This window comes from Perca flavescens, chromosome 5 (assembly GCF_004354835.1).
Source record: "Perca flavescens isolate YP-PL-M2 chromosome 5, PFLA_1.0, whole genome shotgun sequence".
Lineage (NCBI taxonomy): Eukaryota > Metazoa > Chordata > Actinopteri > Perciformes > Percidae > Perca > Perca flavescens.
Window position 1 is genome coordinate 11,419,683 of NC_041335.1, and position 20,373 is coordinate 11,440,055.

The 20,373-nt window shown below is 41.1% G+C and overlaps 1 protein-coding gene across 5 annotated transcripts in view; it reads right to left on the minus strand.

The window, feature by feature from the left end:
* Nucleotides 1–20,373, minus strand: part of ep400 (E1A binding protein p400) — a 32,345-nt gene that overhangs the window by 11,519 nt on the left and 453 nt on the right. For 2 of the 5 annotated variants that reach the window (XM_028579383.1, XM_028579380.1), the window contains exons 2-29: nucleotides 17,818–19,178; nucleotides 17,609–17,716; nucleotides 17,400–17,484; nucleotides 15,013–15,407; nucleotides 14,618–14,905; nucleotides 14,015–14,200; nucleotides 12,752–12,892; nucleotides 12,564–12,642; nucleotides 12,341–12,378; nucleotides 12,194–12,251; nucleotides 11,989–12,072; nucleotides 11,459–11,572; nucleotides 11,156–11,346; nucleotides 10,897–11,074; nucleotides 10,641–10,777; nucleotides 10,364–10,533; nucleotides 9,894–10,068; nucleotides 9,627–9,763; nucleotides 9,137–9,323; nucleotides 8,522–8,691; nucleotides 8,181–8,368; nucleotides 6,697–6,996; nucleotides 4,093–4,257; nucleotides 2,682–2,834; nucleotides 2,423–2,490; nucleotides 1,976–2,265; nucleotides 1,554–1,756; nucleotides 938–1,107 (exon numbers count right to left, since the gene is read on the minus strand). In XM_028579383.1, the coding sequence (XP_028435184.1) occupies nucleotides 938–1,107; nucleotides 1,554–1,756; nucleotides 1,976–2,265; nucleotides 2,423–2,490; nucleotides 2,682–2,834; nucleotides 4,093–4,257; nucleotides 6,697–6,996; nucleotides 8,181–8,368; nucleotides 8,522–8,691; nucleotides 9,137–9,323; nucleotides 9,627–9,763; nucleotides 9,894–10,068; nucleotides 10,364–10,533; nucleotides 10,641–10,777; nucleotides 10,897–11,074; nucleotides 11,156–11,346; nucleotides 11,459–11,572; nucleotides 11,989–12,072; nucleotides 12,194–12,251; nucleotides 12,341–12,378; nucleotides 12,564–12,642; nucleotides 12,752–12,892; nucleotides 14,015–14,200; nucleotides 14,618–14,905; nucleotides 15,013–15,407; nucleotides 17,400–17,484; nucleotides 17,609–17,716; nucleotides 17,818–19,143 (5,784 nt within the window). In that variant the 5' untranslated portion in view covers nucleotides 19,144–19,178. Of the gene's footprint in view, nucleotides 1–937; nucleotides 1,108–1,553; nucleotides 1,757–1,975; nucleotides 2,266–2,422; nucleotides 2,491–2,681; nucleotides 2,835–4,083; nucleotides 4,258–6,696; nucleotides 6,997–8,180; nucleotides 8,369–8,521; nucleotides 8,692–9,136; nucleotides 9,324–9,626; nucleotides 9,764–9,893; nucleotides 10,069–10,363; nucleotides 10,534–10,640; nucleotides 10,778–10,896; nucleotides 11,075–11,155; nucleotides 11,347–11,458; nucleotides 11,573–11,988; nucleotides 12,073–12,193; nucleotides 12,252–12,340; nucleotides 12,379–12,563; nucleotides 12,643–12,751; nucleotides 12,893–14,014; nucleotides 14,201–14,617; nucleotides 14,906–15,012; nucleotides 15,408–17,399; nucleotides 17,485–17,608; nucleotides 17,717–17,817; nucleotides 19,179–20,373 lie in introns of all 5 variants that reach the window. The other 3 variants (XM_028579381.1, XM_028579379.1, XM_028579382.1) reach the window with 2 other exon arrangements.

Genomic DNA, 20,373 nt, shown 5'->3' on the forward strand with positions numbered 1-20,373 from the left:
TGCTGTAAGCTTTGTACAGTCACATTTACCTGGGTTTAAAGGAATACGCCGACTTATTGGGAATTTAGCTTATTCACCGTAACCCCCAGAGTTAGACAAGTCGATACGTAGCCTTCTCATCTCCGTGCGTGCTGTAATGCTGCCTGACGGTTCCAGCATTAGCTTAGCCTAGCACAGATCCTGCAGGTAACTGGTTCCAACTAGCCTACTGTTCCGAATTGTAACAAAAGTGACAAAATAACTCCAACATGTTCCTATTTACATGTTGTGATTTTAGTAGTCTGGCGTGTAAAAAAACAACGTAACATGAGACACAGCCACCTTCTAACAGTAAACAAACCGGGAACTATATTCTCAGACAGTCTTGCTGCGAGCATATCACTCCGCCCAAGTACTATATTCTTCCGCCTGAGAATATAGTTCCCGGTTTGTTTACAGTTAGAAGACGGCTGTGTCTAATTGTGTTACGTTGTTTTTTGTACACGCTGTGACTCTATAAATCACAACATGTAAATAGGAACATGTTGGCGGGGGTCGAAAAAGATTTACATTTGGGCCACCAAAAATGGACTTCTACCAAGAAAATAAGGGGCTTGGAGGCCCATGCGGCCAGTGCTGAAAAATATTAGCATTTATCCCTGTTTTTGTACGCAATTTAAGCAATAAAAATGTAGCTTTTTCTAAAAAGGAAACCTCTCTTTTGTATATTTACTATTGCTGTTTACTATAAAGCAGAAGTATTTCTTATCTGATTACTCAATTAATTGATGGAATAATCAGTAGAATACTCGATTACTAAAATAATCGATAGCTGCATCACTACACCCTTCATGACACATGCTTGCCAACTACTGGTCAAGAACTGGCCCCATTGCTCTCTATGACAATAGTTGGTATGGCTTGTCAGAACCAATGTAAGTGGCGGCAATTACTTTACCTGTCGTTCATCAGGAGTGAAGCTTTCATCGACCCGCACATAAGTGAGTTGCCTGTAATCTAGGAAGGCCTCCAGGATGTCTAGCATCTTCACCATCTGTGTAAAGATGAGGACCCGGCGGCTGTCTGACCTAAGCTTCTGCAGCAGAATGGCAAGAGCTTCCAGTTTACCTTTGGAAAAGAAAAATATCAAAAGTTATTACATTTAGCATGGTCAGATGTTTGGTGTTTCAGCAAGGGTTTAACTCAGCTGCAGAGAAGTTTATTTTAGTTGTAAAGTTACAATAACTATAAAGAATAAAATGTGCGCAAATTAACAGGTGCATTTTTCTTTGTAATCCCAGCAGGTTTTACAATATTTAAATTGGTCTTTTTAATTATATTTAAATATTGTGCATTTACTGTGTACAAGAGATGGATTTGTATAAAGAGACTATTTTCTTGATTTGATTAAGCCAACCGTGGGATGAGTCAGTCACCCTGTGTAGGCAGAGGGATAACAGTGGTGTTTTTCTTACACGTGATACATATTAGTTAGTTAACTTGAAGTTAGTCATACATTTTGCAGTCTCAGCTTGCTGCATATAAAACATTATCAAAAAAGGTGCTGCGCTAACCTGAATCCATCTGCATTAGCTGCAGGTCAGAAAAACGTAGGAGATGCCTGGGCGCCAAGTGGTGGATGTCAGCACTATGGGGGGCTGAGGCCTTCTGTAGCCGACGGCGAAGGGACTTCTGCTCAAGGCTGTAGGGAACCGGGGGATTGGCTGCATACAGGTGAGGAGGTGGGGCTACAGCTGGAGGCATCACACATACCAGCCTAAAACATGACAATAATCAATCAGATCATTATTTGGATTATGAAATAAAAGATGTGAAATTTCATGTCATACAACTTGGATAAATTGTAAATTTCTTTTACAAGATGGTGGCAGAGATTGTGGTTATTTTTAATACTGCATAAAAGGTGTTTTTATGATTGTTTCAAACAACATGTGGAGCATAGACTAAAGGAGGTTTCAATACTGAGCTGAAGTACCTCTTGATAAGGCTGTTGGCAGCGTCCAGGCGGTCCTCCACAGAGAGCAGAGTGGACTGCAGTGTGGAGGTGGTAGCCACGCAGGTTCTCTGGGCCCTGAGGCAGCTCGCTCTGCCCACCCACCTCCAGCCACCAGCAGTCAGGGCAGAGTGACCAGGCTCTGTGCTCAAAGTACAAGCCTGCAGCAAGTCTGAACCATACAACACTCTGCGGCTACAGCGTCGCTCGTTTGCTTCAAACAGGCGGCTCAAACGCTCCTTCAGCTGCTGAGTCTTTTCTTCTGAAGACTCCTGAACATTACAGTGAGAGATGGTAAAACCAACCACTATTATTTATTTTCATTCAAAATTTTTGTTTGCATGCTGGAAAATACTTTTGACTTCAGATTATTAAAAAAGTGAAACCAGACATTGAAAACATGACTTGGCTTAAAAGCGATTGACTGACCTGAGAACCAGCATGAGATGCAGTAGTGAGCTTGGGGGCTGATATGGCATTTGTAGTTACACCCAATGCTTAAAAAGAAAAATACGTCAATAGAAGAATCAATTCTATCAATTTACAAAAGTGCTGTTGCGAATGTAAATGTATTAACTTAGAACATTATTATAATATTTGTACTAGATGAGGTTACTAAATAAGTGATTAAGAGATGGACTGATTAATCAGAGATGATAATGCAATTTCTTCACTGTGAGTGAGTTACCGTGTTGGGCTGTTGACAGGGTAGGATGAGGTGTGCCAGGTGTAGCTGAGGCATTGGTGGCAGGGACAGCTTGTGGAATTGTTTGCATTACCATGGATCCCTGGGGCCTGATGATCTGCTGCCCTGGAGCTGACACAATCTGCAGGATGTTGCCTAAATCCATGACACACATTAAGCAACAAATATAAGAGACACCTTCTTAAAAAAAATAAAACAATCTAACACTAGCTAGAGTGGCAGTTAAGACCCACTTGGCCATTAAAATAAATGTGAAAAATAAAACTTTGATGCTATCAGAATTGAGGTTTGCATAAAACAAGTACATCAAGGAAATTGCAACACAATTAAAACTACTGACATATAAAGTCCAACTGAAAGTCAAAAAAGTCATTGTGCTGTAGCCGACATGTCATAGGCAGACAGCATGGTGTTAAAGAGTAATAACCACACCAAAACCTAAACAGACCAAAGTGACATTTGCAGGTACATTCACATGTTGTTTAGTGTGCTACAGCTGAGCAGCTAATTAGCCATCTAGCCTGCAAACTGATTTTAGCAGTGCACTTTTTGAGAGTGAATGTTTCGTGCCTTATAACAAGCTATGGTGCAGGACAAGACATGCGTTCATGTGTGTAAGTTAGATAAAAAGATGTGTGGGTTGCTGTTCAGAGTCTGTGGCTCTTGTGTTGTGTAGCTGGCTGCTCTCTGGCTTAGTGTGATAGTCTGCTCTTCCCATGATAGAACACTAACGTCACTGCTTTATGCAAGATTTGATTGGCTGTTTAAAAAAATAGGTCTCCATCTACCTAGACAGATACCTAATGGTATTCAATGCAAAACTAGGGTGTACCATCATCAAACCCCAAAATAAAATGTTCTCCCTGAAGAACAACACAGGACAGAGATATTTCTACTCTTTGTAGTTTTTTCAGCTTATTTGAAGCTAATGTGCTTGCACTTGATTCCTGCCGTTTGGAGTTTGTACCTTCATTGTTGAAAGCTCTAAATTAGAAGTGACATGTAATGTAAGATATGTATGCTGTAGCAGACATTTTTTATTTATTTAATTCCAATTGGACTTTAGGACAAAATGTTTATCTTTAACTGTAATCAAGACATAATAACGGCTTTTTGGCATTTAGCTTTTACTGACAGCTGATAACAGACAGGAAACACGGGGAGAGAGGAGGATGGCATAGAACACAGGTTCTCCGCCAGAATCAAACCAGGGAAGTTGCAATTACATGGTAAGCGTTAGGCCACCAGGACGCCTCCAACGTCTTGAGGACTTGTAGACAAGTAGAATAAGCATCCATAGTTCGATATAAAGGTCTAAACGTCAAAAGGACACAAATGAAAGAATTATGTTGGGATAAAAGTGTGACAATGGGATGTACATTACCGAGTGTACCTTGGAGCTGCAAGGGCTGTCCGGTGGTGAGCTGGCGGAGCTGGCTGGGGGACAAAGTGAACTTGTTACCCTGGAACTGCAGAGTGACAGGAGTCTCTGGCTGGGAGATACGATTCTGACTGCCTGCCATGTTGGCAAGCTGGGCGATCTTCACCACATCTCCACCTTCAACGGAAAGGAAGAACAGACAACAATAAATCAAAGACAGCATTATAAAGTCAGCTGAAATGGCCTGACATTTTAAGAAACAATATACTCTGCATCAGTTAGTTAAAGGGTGAAAAAAAGACAAGACATGCAGAACCAGGGTGGATTAATCAGTGGAACAAGTACAGCCGTCCTCCACAACAGAACCATAGCAGCTCCTACTTTTACAAACACTGAAGGGGAAAGAAAATGGCTGTAAGGACAATCCTCAGGTGAGACAGAGAGCTTGAAACATATACATAAAGCACTGCACTTGATGCCTTTTCAAAGAAGTACACTTAGGGATTGGTGTCAAACAATGATATCCTGTTTATTAAAAGTGTAAGGAAACCTCTGCCTGGCAGTGTATTTATCAGTACCATGCCAATTTTAAGTAACAACAATTATTATAAGCCATCAAAAAGTACTCAAAGATATTAGTGAACTGAAATGTTTGATAGTACATTTAAGAATGAAAATATCAATTGCATTGTGAAGAAAAAGCAATGCACAAATAATTTTAATTAATAAAATGTTCAGAGCCCAGCAGATACCAGAGAAAATGTATTTGACAATATGTGTGCACAAATTAGTAATATTGATGGCAACACTCTTTTGTTGCTATAACAACAGCTACTGCTACAGTATCCGAGATGTGGAGCGGTGGTAGATAAAACAAAGGGAGTGGTGCACCGACACCAGCACAAGTCTATCTATCGGCACCTTCTCCATTTTTTCTTGTTGTTATAGTAACGACAGGTCTCGCTACTCCGCTTGTCGTTGGTCAGCTGTCAAAAAAGCACTTGGCGTAGGGCTTTATTTTTTGAAAAGTTATTTTCAACTTCAAAAAGACTCTCTGAGCGGAAGAAAAAAACTTGCCGGTGGCGTTTAAAAAGCGTTCAGGACTTTTTTGAAAACACGGTTTACTCCATAGGATTATAATGTAAAACAGACGCTGGCATCTTAAAAAAAAGAAAGAAAAAAAAGCACCAAGTTTGAACATTGCCTTAGTGTGAATGAATCATTAAGTCAAGTTTAAAATCACTGATATATGCTCACACATTATCACAAAATGTACCTACTGGGCGACAATGGTAAGTAAAAAGTGTTCGTCAAGAATTGCATTAGAGCCGGGTTTAAAAAAATCAAATAATCCGATATCAATTAAAAAAAATCCAAGATCAATCTCTGTCTGTATTATATGAAACAAAAAGACCTAAGGAATACATTGGTACCAACTATGCCATGCTAGCTTTTCGGGAAGGGTCCAAAGATAGTCAATATTTTGGCAAGGGAAAAAACTGGCATGGCCATTTTGAAATATATCAATATATCTGAATGAAATGTCACTCAATACTTAATGAGTGTAGAGTCTGTAGAGTTGCACTTTATTGTGTTGACTGCTGAAGAGTGTTTGTTAAATAAAAAGTGCAACTACCTTGGGGTCAATTCTTAATGTAAACATTAATACTTAGAGGGAACCTTGTTCAATTGTAGAATCTCTTTCATATCCAAGCAAAATTGGTTTTGCAACTGAAATAGCCCTAATCAAAATGTTATTGAATCGATAAAAGAATCAAATTGGGACCGTGTGAATTGATCATCAAATTGATTTAGGAAATCAGTGACGATACCCAAGCCCCAATTCAAATGGTTTCAGCAACCTTAGTTCACATGAACACACAAAGTTGGAATTTTTGAAACAGAACCAATAAGACCATTAAAAAAAAAAAAAAAAAAACTGTTTTCCTATTTGAATATTGTGCATTGTTACTGAAAAGTTTTCTCTGTTCACATTTGAGGCGGAAAGGGATGACAATTTGTGGGAACATTTCCACATGCTTTGCAGTGATGCTCAACATCAGAGTGCAATCATAACATTAGCAAAGGAAAAACAAACAAAAAAAAACAACCAAAGCTTTGGGATTTCTTCCTGCAGCTGGGCTGATGCAAGAGACAAAAGAATATTAGTAAACTGGGAGGAAAAAAAAAATATTAAAAAGGAGTGGGAGAACATAATAATTAAGTTAAATAGTGTAGTGATGTGTGGTATAACATAAGTGGGTCGTTCGTAGTGTACATGCAGGTTTCGAGAAAGAAATTGGAGAATGCTGAGGCTGTGGAGATGCTGCTGATATGGCTACAGCTCTAATCTTATGGGGAGCTTTTTTTTTTTTATTATTATCACGAGTTGTATTGTAACTATTGATGCATGGCGTCTCTACCATGACCAAAATTGCTGCACCACCAGTGATGCTACCATTGCAAGTTTGAGTTTATGTACTAAGCCATTTATCTGGATTAGTGAAGACTAAACACATATCAGCAGTGCCCCAAGTAAAGGCCCCAGTGTAAGCAGCCCATACTGTTGTGCCAGAGGTGGAGGGGAAATGCTAAGAGGAAGGGGAGGCCACTTACTAGGCAACCGTGCCTGGGCCTGAGATGTAAGAACCAGCCTCTGGGACAGTAAGCTGGGCTGGATGGCATGGCTGGGGGCTAGAGCTGGCCTGGGGACCTGTGCTAATGCAGGCTGACTGATGGGAGCTATAGATCCCACAACTGTGCCAGCTAAGGTCTGGCCCAAGGCCACAGAGGAAGCCCCCAACACATGCTGTCCAATGCCACTGTTCCCAGAGGAGGCTACAGTGGAGGTGGCAGTGTTGCTGCTGCTGCTGAAAGGAGGTGTAGTCTGGGCTCTCTGAGTAGCTGTTCCAACCGCTGTGAAGCACAAGGCAATGGGGTATGGGACTACATGTTAGGGGTAACCCAATATTTAGTCAAATCATCAGTATGATCAAACAATTTCCTCCATATAAATCACTCCGTAGTAGTGGGCCAACACAGCAAGCAGGATTAGAGATGTTATTAATGGACAGATTAGTCCCTGCTTACAATTTGATTGATCAAAAATCTATTAACTGACAATGGACAAAGTTGGTGTGACAGTAATTGTGTATCTCTAGAGCATTAGTTCCATCTGTATGGGTTTATTCAGTGGCAGCCAAAAATCATCTAGCTGCAGTAAGTGCCTTTTGCCTGCAGCTCTTCATCTGTAAGGTTTACTATAACTGCTGCCAGTGTTGCCAAGTCTTTTCCAATGCAAGTAGCTAGGATTAGCTCCAAAACGTCGCCAGGAGACGTCATACGCTCATTTGCATAAAGCTTAGTGGCCGTGTCTGATAACTACCTGCTGCTCACGGCTAAAAGGGGAGAGGGAGAGAGACCCCGTGCTGTTGGCAGAAGATGAATTACAATTAATATATCTCGCCTTTCCCCTGATGGCCTAAAGTTGCCAAATTTGTTGCTTGTGGCTTTTTTTAAATACATTAGGGTCTAAAACGTTGCTAAATCAGACCAAGTCGGCAACTGACTGTTGCTTCTTTCATTATATCCTGGCTGTGCTAACATTAAGTGCTGCATGGAAGTATAAATCTTAACAAACGAAACCTCTGGACGTGAAACCTGCCAGTAAGGGTGTCCCAAACCTCTCCATAGAGTTGTAGAAAGAGAACCAGATCTTTAAAATTTGCAGCACTGTGCATAAATATGTACACACTGTATATGTTTTTAAAATGTGCTGCAAACACTAAGAATAAAAACATATGACAGTACGGGCACAGCTTTGATTTTTTTTTAAGCATGACAAAGTAAATCAAGTTAATTTAAATCCAAAACAAGTGTCACAATCATGAAGCATAACACAATATCTAACACAAGGTAACTAGTGTAAGCTAACTAGTATAAGCATTACACACCAGTTAAGGCACCAACAAAACAGCTAAGGGTGGTTCAGTTTGTCTTTTACAGTTTGATGTTAGATGACACCATCTGGAATCGTTCACCCACTGTAAAAACAAAAATGTCCTGTCCTTTACAGAGTACTACTCCTAAAATGGTCTTACCATGAGAAGTGGCTGTAGTAGTTGCAGTGGTGACAGGGGATTTGCCCCTGGCCTGGGCTGACTGGTTGGTGGTGGAAACAGAGGTGCTAGTAGCGGGAGAGCTTGTTAGAGGACGTTGGCCTGCTGCACTTGTGATGGCAGCCAGGCGACCTTCTGGCTTTGTTCCATACTGCACCGGCTGGAACAACCTAATCAGAAAAAAATTAAATGATCGTTGTTTTGATGCCAGAATATCAATATTACAATATTAGGTTTACATTTCAGAGCAATTTGAAAATGTCCTTGGATCTCCCAATCAATCATGACAAGTTACTTGGATATTTGGAGATTTTATTGCTGACCTCATGGGTTTTATTGGACATGGCTTGGTTCGTGGCGGTGGTTCTGGAGCATTGTGGATCTCCTCTATGAGCTGCTGAGTGATCTTTAGTTTAGGTACCGCCTCTTCAGTCTGATACCGAGTCAGTCTGTTCTCGTTATTGATCAGATCGAATATGGACATGTTTGCGATCTAAGAGAATAACGAGATAAAAGACAAGAGCAGAAGCGGATCAATGCAGATTTATTAAGATTTTTTTAGATTACTAATATTCACATTTTAACAAATTCACCATATGCACAAGTTTCAAAAACCAAGAAGAAGGAATTATGTAACATTAAAAAAAGAACAGACAAGCAAACAAAAAAAAAGTAAAAAGTATTAAAAGGGAGGACAGTGTATTCAACTAAGAAGAAACCAATGATAACTTGTATTATGGATTATTAGATGAATTTAAAAAGTCAAACAATAATGACAAATGCCAATCACAAGTTGCCAGAGCCCAAAGTAATGTCTTCATACAGCTCACTTTGTCTGTCCAATGATACCAATAAACCACTGTATCTATTTCAAAATGTCACAACAGAGCTAGCAAACATCTTGGTGCACATCAGCAATGCAAAGAACAAGAGTATACCTTGCTTGAGTCATTCTGAAGAGCTCCCAGCACAAGTGATGGGACGTTGTATTGCAGAGAGGAGCAGAAGTAGGAGCTGCTGGTCTCTCTGGGTGCCACCAGCTCAGGGTGGTTACACACTCGCTGCAACTGCATCAAGACCTGAAGCACGCTGACAAAATGACCCGTCTTTAGCGCCTCCTGAGCTCTAGGGGAGTACACCGAGACAGTAGACGTGATTATGAACAGTTAAAAAAAAAAAAAAGAAGAAAAGAAGCAACCAATATTATGTGTAGCTTTCACCTTTTTCACAAATAAAACAGTTTGTGATTCATTTATAAATCCTCTGATTTACAGTACAATGTGTGGATTCTATTTTTAGCATGTCTTCAAACTCTAGTAGTTGTAAAGCCCAAATCATCCATGGTAAGGTCAAATATTACTCTCAGCGCCAGGGAAAACATTACGCTGATATCACAATATAACTATCCACGTGGAGCAAATATCTCACCCTGGTTGAGTGAGGATATCCTCATAAAGGCTCTTCTGTCTGGTGGAGAGACGACACTTTAGGATATGCTCGTACTTCTTGGGCAGCTGTTTCTCCACGTCCCTTTTGGAGCGCCTCAGAATGAAAGGCTGGATCATCTACAGTTAGGAGTAAGAAAATTTCATATGTAAGGTGCAAGGATTGCAGGTGAGACAAAATCAATCATGTTTCAGAATTTTAAAGTGGCAGAGTTTAACAGGCAGAGGAATTTGCAGACGCTATACTCACCCTGTGCAGACGGATAACCAGTTTGTGGCAGTAGTCCTGGTTCTGGTCTGTGCCTGCCTTAACAGGGAAGTCCGAGTAGGACCTGGTGATTCCTGGCAAAAGGAAGTGGATCATGGTCCACAACTCCTTTAGAGTATTTTGTAGAGGAGTGTTGATGAGAAGAATCCTCTGCTCACTGCAAGATGCGCAAAGAACATCTCACTTACTCAGTCAACTGAGCCTTGTTAAAAGCACCTGGCAGAATATTAAAAGCTATTTCACAAAGAAAGACTAAAATCCCTGACATGGAAACATGCCCATGGATATCTGTCACTTCCTAAAAGCTCTTAGCGCTGTTATCATTAGAAAAACTAAAAAGCTTGTTAACCCTGATTCACATTACAGATTACAAATGAATTAACAAACCTGAAAAATTATAATCCTGATTTTTGAGAAACTGAAATTATAATCATTTTCATCACCCAGCTTACCTTCTAAGAGCAAAGATTGTTTCCCAGTGTTTCGGAGTCATGTTTTTGATGAGCTGCACCTCGTCTAGGACAAGGTGTCTCCACCTTCTCCTCAGAAAATGACTCTGGTCTTTCATCAGCAGCTTGTAGGATGTCACACATACATGGAAGCTGTTGGCGTCCCCCCACCACTGTAGATATCACATAATTGTTTTAATCACATTTACAGCCGTTCATTTAAAAAAAAAAAAAAAAAAAAAAAAGGACTTTATGTTGACAATATTTGTTGTTTAAATACCATTCGCTTAGATCTGCGGTCCCTTCTGTTGCCAAGGTACACAAGGACCTTAAGGCCAGGACACCAGCGCTTGAACTCCACCTCCCAATTTAGCAACTTGCACGTCCTTACTACTATAAGGTGGGGTCCCCAGATGCCTGTGGACAAACAAAAATTACTACGTCTTTGTGACGTTCACTTACATAATAACAATAAATAAAAAACTAATTAAAAACAATATTCACTGTTAAAAAAATCATGTATAACAGAGGCATACCCTCCTGGCCAGCTAATTGGGCCATGTAAGCCACTGTCTGCACGGTCTTGCCGAGGCCCGTCTCATCGGCAAGGATGCCATTGAGGTGTTTCTTGTGAAGGTTTACCAGCCAGTCCACACCAATTTGCTGATACTCTCGCAGCGACCCATGCAGTAGAAAAGGAGCTGGGTTGCGGGTCTAGTAAAATAAAAGATCAGTGAAAAAATAATAAAAGGCATATTTTTCTTTTTTGTGTTTGTGCACGCATGTGTGTCTTACTGAGGAAGTGGTCCTGAAGCTGCCCTTGGGCAGGATGAGCTCTGTTGCAGCAGCCACTTCCGCTATGTCTCTGGCAGGCTTTCTATCAGAGTCAGAGGAAGTGGCTTTATCAGCACCCCGGTACTGGTCCACACTAAGCAGGGAGTCAATCAACACTGCTTCAGGTGGACTGCCTGCAGGACACTCCGTTTCTGGAAAGTAAAGAATATCAACTGTTTCACACATCACATCATTCACAACCATTAGCTAAAACGGGTATGAGCATGAACATGATAACTTCATTTTTTAAATTACAAAAGGCACCTTCAGTCTCTTCCATGCCATCCTCATCACTATGAGGACTAGGCTGAGGCCACTCAAAGCTGTCGATGTAGGCGCCAGCATACTGCTTCTTCAAAGCATCAAGAGGCATCTCAGCTAAAAGCCAAATACAAAAGCATCTGAGTAAGCAATACAAACACAGAGACAAGTAATACTGGTACTTGTATGGTAAACTTAAGGGTGAACTTTTTTTGTAATTTGAAAATGACACATTGCCCAAGAATACAGTACTTTCACAGTATAAATACCAAATGTGTGTTTAACTCACCATTATGGGCAACAGTAGCATATAGCAGGTTTGTTAACAAACATGTGACATAATTAATACGTTACATTAATTAACAATTTCTGTCCATATACAGCAATGTTTTATTCAGATAAGGTTACTTTTTGCAAAACGTCTGTGTTGGTAACACTACTTCAAGCAGTATAGAGTCAGTATATTTTGTGTAGCCCAGGTACCCCAACTCTTCACATAGACGAAGAAGTTAAATAAATAAATAAATAAATACCATCTTTGGCCAGGTCAACCAACTCTGCTTTGTGGTCTGCTTCCCCCTCCATGGCCTCCTGTTCCTCTATGGTGCTCTCTTCATCTGGGACAAAAACAAAAAAAATAAAAAAAAAATAATGAAAAGTTGCAAATAATTCTGCAGAGTAAAGGCAACACTTTAAACATTCATGTTATTATCCTTTCTTCGATAATATGACACATACCATGTTCATCAACCAAGGACGAACTTGATTTTCTTTTTTTAGTTGAAGTTGCCATCTCCTTAAAAAGAAAATATATATATATATGAAAAACGTGGATGCAATAGGTGCACTTGCGTAGTCATTCATTAGTGTCAGTGCAGCACTTACCTCTTTATCAGCTTTAACTGCTGCTGAATGACCAGGTACTGTAACACAAGTAATTTAAGTGCATTACAAAAAATGTAGTTATTAAAAAAGTAGTTACAGGCAAGATAGATCAGCACAGTTTATCTTTGAACCGGAACCAATGGGTGGGAAAGTAAAAGCTCATGATATAGAGCAAATTTATTGTGTTTTATTTTATTTATGGTAGTTTCTCAGTGGGACCTACCTTTGGGTGAGGCTTTCTGTAAGCTGAGTGCTTTTAGCCTCTTCTCATAAATTTCAAACTGGAGTTTAATTTCCACAACCTGACAGAAGAAATACCGGATTAAAACTGGTAAAAACACTGTTATAATTTATAAATTATTTAAGTGTTTCATAATTAGGAAATATAAATATATAAATGAATAAACATACCTGCTCAATGTTTGACCAGAAGAATTCCACTTCTCGGGCAATTGTGCTGGCAATGTGACGAAGATGAATTTCTCTTTCTTTCTTTGACCTCTCTTCACTTTTCTTCTGCTCTTGATGGTAACGGGCACATGTACGAACAAGCTGTAGTGGAGACACATTGAGACAGTTTGGCTTTCAACAAGACAACAGTTTCTGCAGTGACTCCTCCTCTTGTTGGGATGATTAGGGCCCTATGATTTCAGAATTGCGGAATCTACACATGAAAATGGAATTCTGTTATACACGTGGAATCGCACGGAATTTGCATATATTTTGTTTTTTAATAAAATTATTTAATAATAATTATTTTAATTTTTTTACTTCCTTCTCATTTTTCAATTTAAAACAACAAGCGTGGAAAGGTCTGAACAACAAGCAGAGACAGGTCTCTACCTAAACCGTGGCCAAATGGCACAGCCTGTTGCCTAGTAACCATACATCATCACGTTCACGTTGAGTTTGTTGCGAGGGAAAAAATGTCGAAGCGAGTGGCCCCTCCCAATAAGACAACGGTGGCAAAAAAATTAAGAAACTCTGAATTAACTGCTAAATACCGGGCTGAACAATACCCCAACGAATACTATGAGTCTGGACAACAACGGTTTTGTTTTGTCAAGCTCATCTCAAGAACAAAGCTAAATCTACAGCGGTAAAATCCCTCAGTTACCATTGAGGCAACGACACAATCAATAGATGCAAGGCGTGAGTTTGTGGAAGATTTTGTTGCAATCTGTGCTGAAGCTGACATACCGCTAGAGCAAATGAAGAGGATACGTCCGTTTCTTGTTAAACATTGCAAGCATGGAGGCGCGCTTCCAGACAACGCCAGCAGGCAGACCCACCACTGGTCTTTGACCAGCAAACGCAAAAGTGCTGCAAGATATCCGTGGAGAGAAAAACTTCGTTGTTGTCGATGAAACCTCTGACATCCGAGATCGCAGTGTCCTCAACATTGTTATAGGTGAGCATCCAATTAGCTTTTATTTAGGTAATTTTGAATGTGCTTTGCTGAATATATTAACAGTTTAAATAAAAAAGCTGAATTGTGAGTTTGTGTCACTGAGTTTTAAAAAGGTCAATACTGCTTAGAAGTGAAAAGAAAACAAGCAAATCCAAAAAATCCGAAACGGCTAAAAAAATAAAACACGGAATTTGAAAAAAAATAAAACGGATTTCATAGGGCCCTAGATGATGTGTAATTTCCCATTAAATGCCTGCCAATACCTTCTTAGCAGCAGCTTCTTTCCATCTCCTCTCCTGGGCAAAGTCAGCTGCCATCCACTGCATTTCCTCCAGGAGGTAGTCCCAGTGGGACTTTGGACGTGAGGCCTCCATAAGCTTGGGGAGCCTACTGGCTGACCACTGGCCCTCCTTCCTTAGCTCAGAGATGCGCTGATGCACTTGACTCTCCTGGGAAATAGAAACAGTTACAAACGGAAGTTAAAATTATACATACTGTAATAACAGCAAACACAACTATCAAAACAAAGAAAAAAAAAAAAAGAAAAAGAAAATACGTAGCGGTGAACACAATTTGATCTAAGGAGCCGACTGACAATCTCCCAGTCGAATCGCATTGTGCCTCGTTGACCTTTGCAGAAAAACTGCTGATTGTTGCGCATCTCTCCCGCTTTATCTCTCACCCTTTCACGGAGAAACATGACCTCAATTTAATTCAAAGGGGCTTTATTGACATGGCAAACAGATGTTTACACAAAAAAAAAAAAAAAAAAAAAAAAACATGAAAACAAAACTACTAGCAATAAGTGTAAACAGAGGGAGGCCTGGCAGAAAAAGTTTGGGAACCACTGTGCTAAGGGAACTCACCAGTTTGGCCTGCTCAACTTGCTTATCTTGAGAACCCTCCTGTGAGGACTGCATGCTCGCACTTTGACCAAAGCCACCAATTTTGACTGTGGATATGCCATTGGTGCCAGTCAGTTTGGATTGGGTGCTTGGGTTGATGTTGAGGCCAAGGGGGCGGAGCGGACTTGCAGTATGGGGCGTTGGAACAGAATTGGGAGCAGGAGACAAGGATGCCATGGATATTGAGTTGGTCATAATCCTCTGAACTGGCTGGTTTGATTCTGTACCAGGGCGAGCAAGTGCCACAGTCTATAATGAAGGGAGAAAACAATTTCTTAATAGGGCAATTTGCAGTCTCATCATTTAGTCAAAAACATACATGAAAACTTAATTTGCATGGTTTAAGGCAGACTGACCACTTGTCCTGACGGCATTATGGCCTGGGATTGTTGCGGCTGGGGCTGCAACTGGAGATGAAGGCCTGGCTGCAACTGCTGCTGCAGTTGGGCCTGGAGCTGTGTGTGTGGGTTTACTGTGGCCAGGACAGGCCCAACTGCCTGCACCTTCACCTGTGCCTGGAGCTGACCACCAGACTGAGCTGTGTTCTCCACTAACTGTGCCTGCTGAGAGTGTGTCATGGACAGGCCTGCCATAGGAAGGGCACCTTGGGGCAACCTGCCTGGCAGCTGGGGAGGAGGGGTGTGCAAGCTGGCTGCATTCTGCACTGGAGGTCCTTTGGATGGGTCGTATTGTTGCTGGTTCTGCTTCTGTCCTGCAATCTGGACCGCTTGAGGAGTAGGCGGCATCCCGCCTGTACACATGGTAACCAAATTAGGACAAAGAAAGGGGTGGTATAGAAAGCACACAAAGAAAGATGGTAAAACTCAAGTCGACAATCTTGGCATCTTAGGTGAAGTGTTTTGTAAATGTCTTGCTTGAATAAAAAGCTTTTAAATGCCATTAAGTGGTAGCTTTCCCTCAATATATATTTGAGAGAATATATATATAGCAATATATATCAAGTTATATATTTTTAAGCTACTGAGTAGTTTCACATTTTAAATGACAGTTTGAGCTTCAGCTATGAGAGCTCCTCAGAACCTTGAACTAGATGTACTGAATCGTATGAATAAACAGTAGTGTAGTACTTCCTGATGGTCAGAGCGGAAACTAATGAGTCATACAGCAAAATGATTACAGATAAATGAAATCAATGTGAGAATCTACATGTCTCTCAAATAAAATACTACTTTGATTAATGCAAAACCACAATATTGCATTTCAAATGTTGAGAATATGGTTAAAAACATCAAAAATTATACATGCAATAAGAAGTTTTTAGAGAGGAAGAATAGAAAAGTTACAAAAGGAATAATAATCTGATAATAAAGAGACAGGGAGAAGAAAGGGAAACAAAAGAGCGGACACTCACAAAAACACCATATGATTGGCATGCATGAAGCGATGTCATTTTAGCCGTAACCAAGGCATCTGGATGCCTCACATAGCGACAAAGCACAGAGGTGAGCAAAAAGACACACATAGGGTCTTGCAGACAGCAGGCCTGAGCGGAGCTGTGCACACTAAAGCAGCACCTGCCTTACCTCCCTGCACGTCACACCACCTTGCCTAGACGCCATCAACACCTGGCCCTGACACACCCATAACACCACAATCGCAAAAACCTGATCCGTGAATGCAACTCCTCCACATGATCCCCCTCCTACTTAGACTGAGGGAAAGAAGCCAAGTCAGAATAAAATGCCATGAAATAACATGGAAGGAAATTAACTAAATGTGAACATGAGATAAATAAAGACACTCTTGACGATGTAAAGAATGAATTTAAGATTGATGACTTTGTATCCCTGTTGATGATGCAAGGACGGACAATCGGAGAGAAAAAGATTTGTGAAGGAATGACAATGGGAAACCAAAAGGAAGCATGACATGGAAACCCATTGGAAAGTGAATGTATTGCCACAGGGTTCCCACTTTCTGTGATCCACCTCCAAATAAGATGAAAATCCATCAGCACGGGAAGGTCTGTCCAAATAAAGATGACTAACAGGAACAAAGAGATGGATAACAACGGGTGATCAATAGTTAAAACAAAAAAGGAAAATCATAAGACATGGCATCTTCCCATTGAGTGGGTACTCTTCTTCAGACTTGGATTGTCTTCTTCCCCATTTATCCTGACAGAGAGAGAGCTGGTGTTGGTACAGCTATGCCTTAACTTCATGTGGACTGCTGAGAAATCCAGCAGATGGATGAAGAAGTTTGTTGATGCTGCTTGAAGTTTGTTTGTAGAAGATGGATGTTGTGATTCTTTTTTTTTTTTCTTTTTTTAAATCTCCTTAGTTTGAGGAAGGGGATACGTCCAGCAGCATCGAACAGAACACAGAACGGCCTGGTAGTAGCACTCCTACCTTGCGCAGTTGGCATAAGCTGCTGGAGTGGAACGCCAGGTGATCCTAGAGCTACACCAGGATGCTGGAAAATCAGCCCATGGCGACCAACGTCAATCCGGGACCTCTTAGCCTGATCTGGGATTTAAAACACACAATACCCTCATAACGCAAAAAAAAGCACTCGGCACAGAGCAATGACCTTCGGAAGACCTTACAGGTCACCTCTCCTTCCTTGGGTTAAGACTTCAACACAAAGCGCTAGTAGAGGATGCCAAATATCTAAAAGCAGAAGCAATTAGAGGGAGAAAAGAAAACAAACAGAAAATAAAGCAAACAGGGAGGAAACAAAGCAACATAGGAGAGACAGGAGTCTACGATCCTTGCCCTACCTGCTTGCACCATAGCCTGTTGCCTCTTAAAGGCATCCATGTCTCCAGGGTTTGTAATTGTGCCAGCAACAGCCCCTTGGTGTCCCTGCAAAAAGGAAAACTCAAGGAATTAGTGAGGGATTAGCAATAAAGATACTCAATAGAATTTAAGAAATAAACAATAGATCATTTCATTGTAATAAGTGCTTGAACAAGCGTGCATCTATTACCTGAAACTGCTGCTGGACAGAAAAAGCTGCAGAAACATTGGGAGGAAGCTGTGTTGCTATGGCAACTGGTGTCACTGCTTGGCCATCCTTTCCAGTAACAACCTTTACCTGAAAGACACAGATTTAAGAGATGAACAATATTCATTAGATGAAATGAAAGAACGTACAATTTTGTAATTGTAAATTTTCTACTTGATCCAAAGTTATACCTCATCATTAATGACCTCAGACTGTTCTTCTTCTTCCTCTTCATCTTCAAGGTCCAAGTCATTCTGTCTCAAATAAGTATACAAAGGAACACAGGGCTTCTTCTTAAAAGCTACATAGTCCATCATGTTACCTTGGAGGTGCTGCAGAAAGAAAAGCTCGATAAGGTATTCTTTGAACACTTCTTTCAGGTTCTCCATCTTCTTGGTGTTGTGCTCCAGGCACAGTTTTCTCAGATGGGCAATCTCTGGAGTAGAAGGAGCAATTTCCTCTAACTTCTTGGGAGCCTGCTTCTTTATAGTCGCTACAGACATGCTGGTGGGTGCAAGAGGATTGTTGGGGATCCCTTGGGTTGGACTGGTGAGGGATGGGCTAGACGGTGGAATGGAGGAGGGTATACTGAATGATGCCGTGGCTGTGGTTCCTACTCCAGCAACCACACCCTGCGACGTCTTCTCAAATATCATAGGGCGTGCCAGCTGTCCTTGAATGATACTGCTGATCTGTGGAGGTAGGTTGGAAGTGGTGATGTGACCAGGACTGCCTAAAGTGGGGAGAGCAGTACCGCTGGCCACAGGACTTTGAGGTCCGAGGTGGTGGATGGTGCCTCCGGTCTGTGAGTGAGGTTGAGAGAGCCGGCGTTCCCTCACAGAGCCTGGTGTTCCTGGAGAGGCCAGCTGTATCTGACCAGGTGTGGCTTGGGCAATCTGGGCTAGTCCAGTCCCTTCCTGGTAAACAAAGTGGCCACTTCCCGATGGACTGCCTAAACTGATTTGTCGCACTAACATACCAGCTTCAACAAATCGTGTTGGACTCTGTCCACACACACCCAATGCTGTTGCAGGTGCTCCTGGCCTTGTCACACCTTGCAGAGGGACTGGGCTGTGCTGGGTGGGACTTTGGGGCTGCAAGGGCTGGGGCACAGGTGAGGTGACCTGAATGTAGGAGGATGGAGCATGCTCAAACCTCCACTGAGACGTAGTATGCTGGAACCCAGGGGATGCTGGGTTCTGGATGGGAAGTGGGGTTAGGGTGAGTTGCTGGTTACCAGTCACCATCTGCCCCACATTTTGTAATGTGATGTTCATATTCTGGCCAGTGACTGGGCTACGACTCATGATTATCTGATAATTGGGCGACTGGGGAGCTGAAGGGCTGGGAGCAGAAGAAAATGTGGTCACAGGAGATTGAGGGTGGTTAACTGTAGCTTGCTGCTGTGTGACTGCCATGGTGGTGGGCTGCTGCTGCTCCTCTGCTTCAGCCCCACTGACAGACTTGGATCTCTGAAGTTGTCGTTGCATATTCTGTGATCCACTTCCATGGTGCATTGCGTGACACTGTTACTATGTCTAAACACAATAATCTATAGAAAGGGCACAGCAAAGCACAACAATTAAGTGACTTTTACCTATTGAACGTGCCCCAAAAAGAAGACCGACAGAAGGCTTTTTCTGGTAGGTCACCCAACATGGTCCCAGATTTTAAACATATTAAAGAATTGTATTTTAAATAAGGTTCTCTATAAAACATACAGACAATATGCATATGTGAACTGTCAAGAGATTATGCCATATTGTTTATACCCAAGCAAAACCTTTAATATCTCTGGATGTACAGTGTTGCAACTTAATGCGCATCAGTGATGATTGATTTTTACACCATTGTGATGATGCTAATGATGATTGTGCTGTTGCTTAATTTGATAGGTAGTCTATACAGGATTAATCTAAAACCAATTTTCTGGTCTTATTATATATACAAACTATTTCTCAATGTATTCAACAGAAAATGAACTCAATCATCAATATCTTGATATAAAAGGACACCCATCATGACAGAGGATTTTCTCCACATCACCCACTTATTGTATTAAACTGTTATACCTAAACAATCTTAAATACATACACATGAAAAGCTCCACATGTATTTACACTAAGTAATGTAGATATAAACAAACAAATGGTGGGCACTACACTTCATGCTTGACAGCTGGCGCATCATCACCCATTATTATAACGTTACAGCGGGGGCCTGTTAAAAGCAAAGTAAGGAAGGGATGTTATATTTAGGACTAGAACATACACCTTGTAAGCACTTAACGTTTTATATTAAGATGTTTTAACATTAAGATAAATCTTTAAGGTGATACAGCTACACCCCATCTTTACACCGGTGTGCACGTAAGCGAGCACCAGACTAAAATATAAGGTTATATATCGCCAGATATAGATTGTCCTGTAATGAAAACGATGGTTGATCTTGTTTACCGCTGTGAATCAGCCAAAGCAAACTTGCATATTAAACAAAGGTAATATAACGTTTCTGGTGACTTGTATTGTTAATGTAAATTACAGCGCAAAGAAACTCGAGTTTGTTGTATACCACTCGTTTTAACACCGTAATAACGGCACTATATTTACAACAAAAAGTAGCTAGCTGGCTACATATAACAGTATTTACTTGATACTGGTTTTAATTGTCATTGTTTATTACGATGTTTACGTTAGCTCCACCAGCTCGGTCCGGGGCGTAACATTGCTAGCTAACGCTAGCTAGTT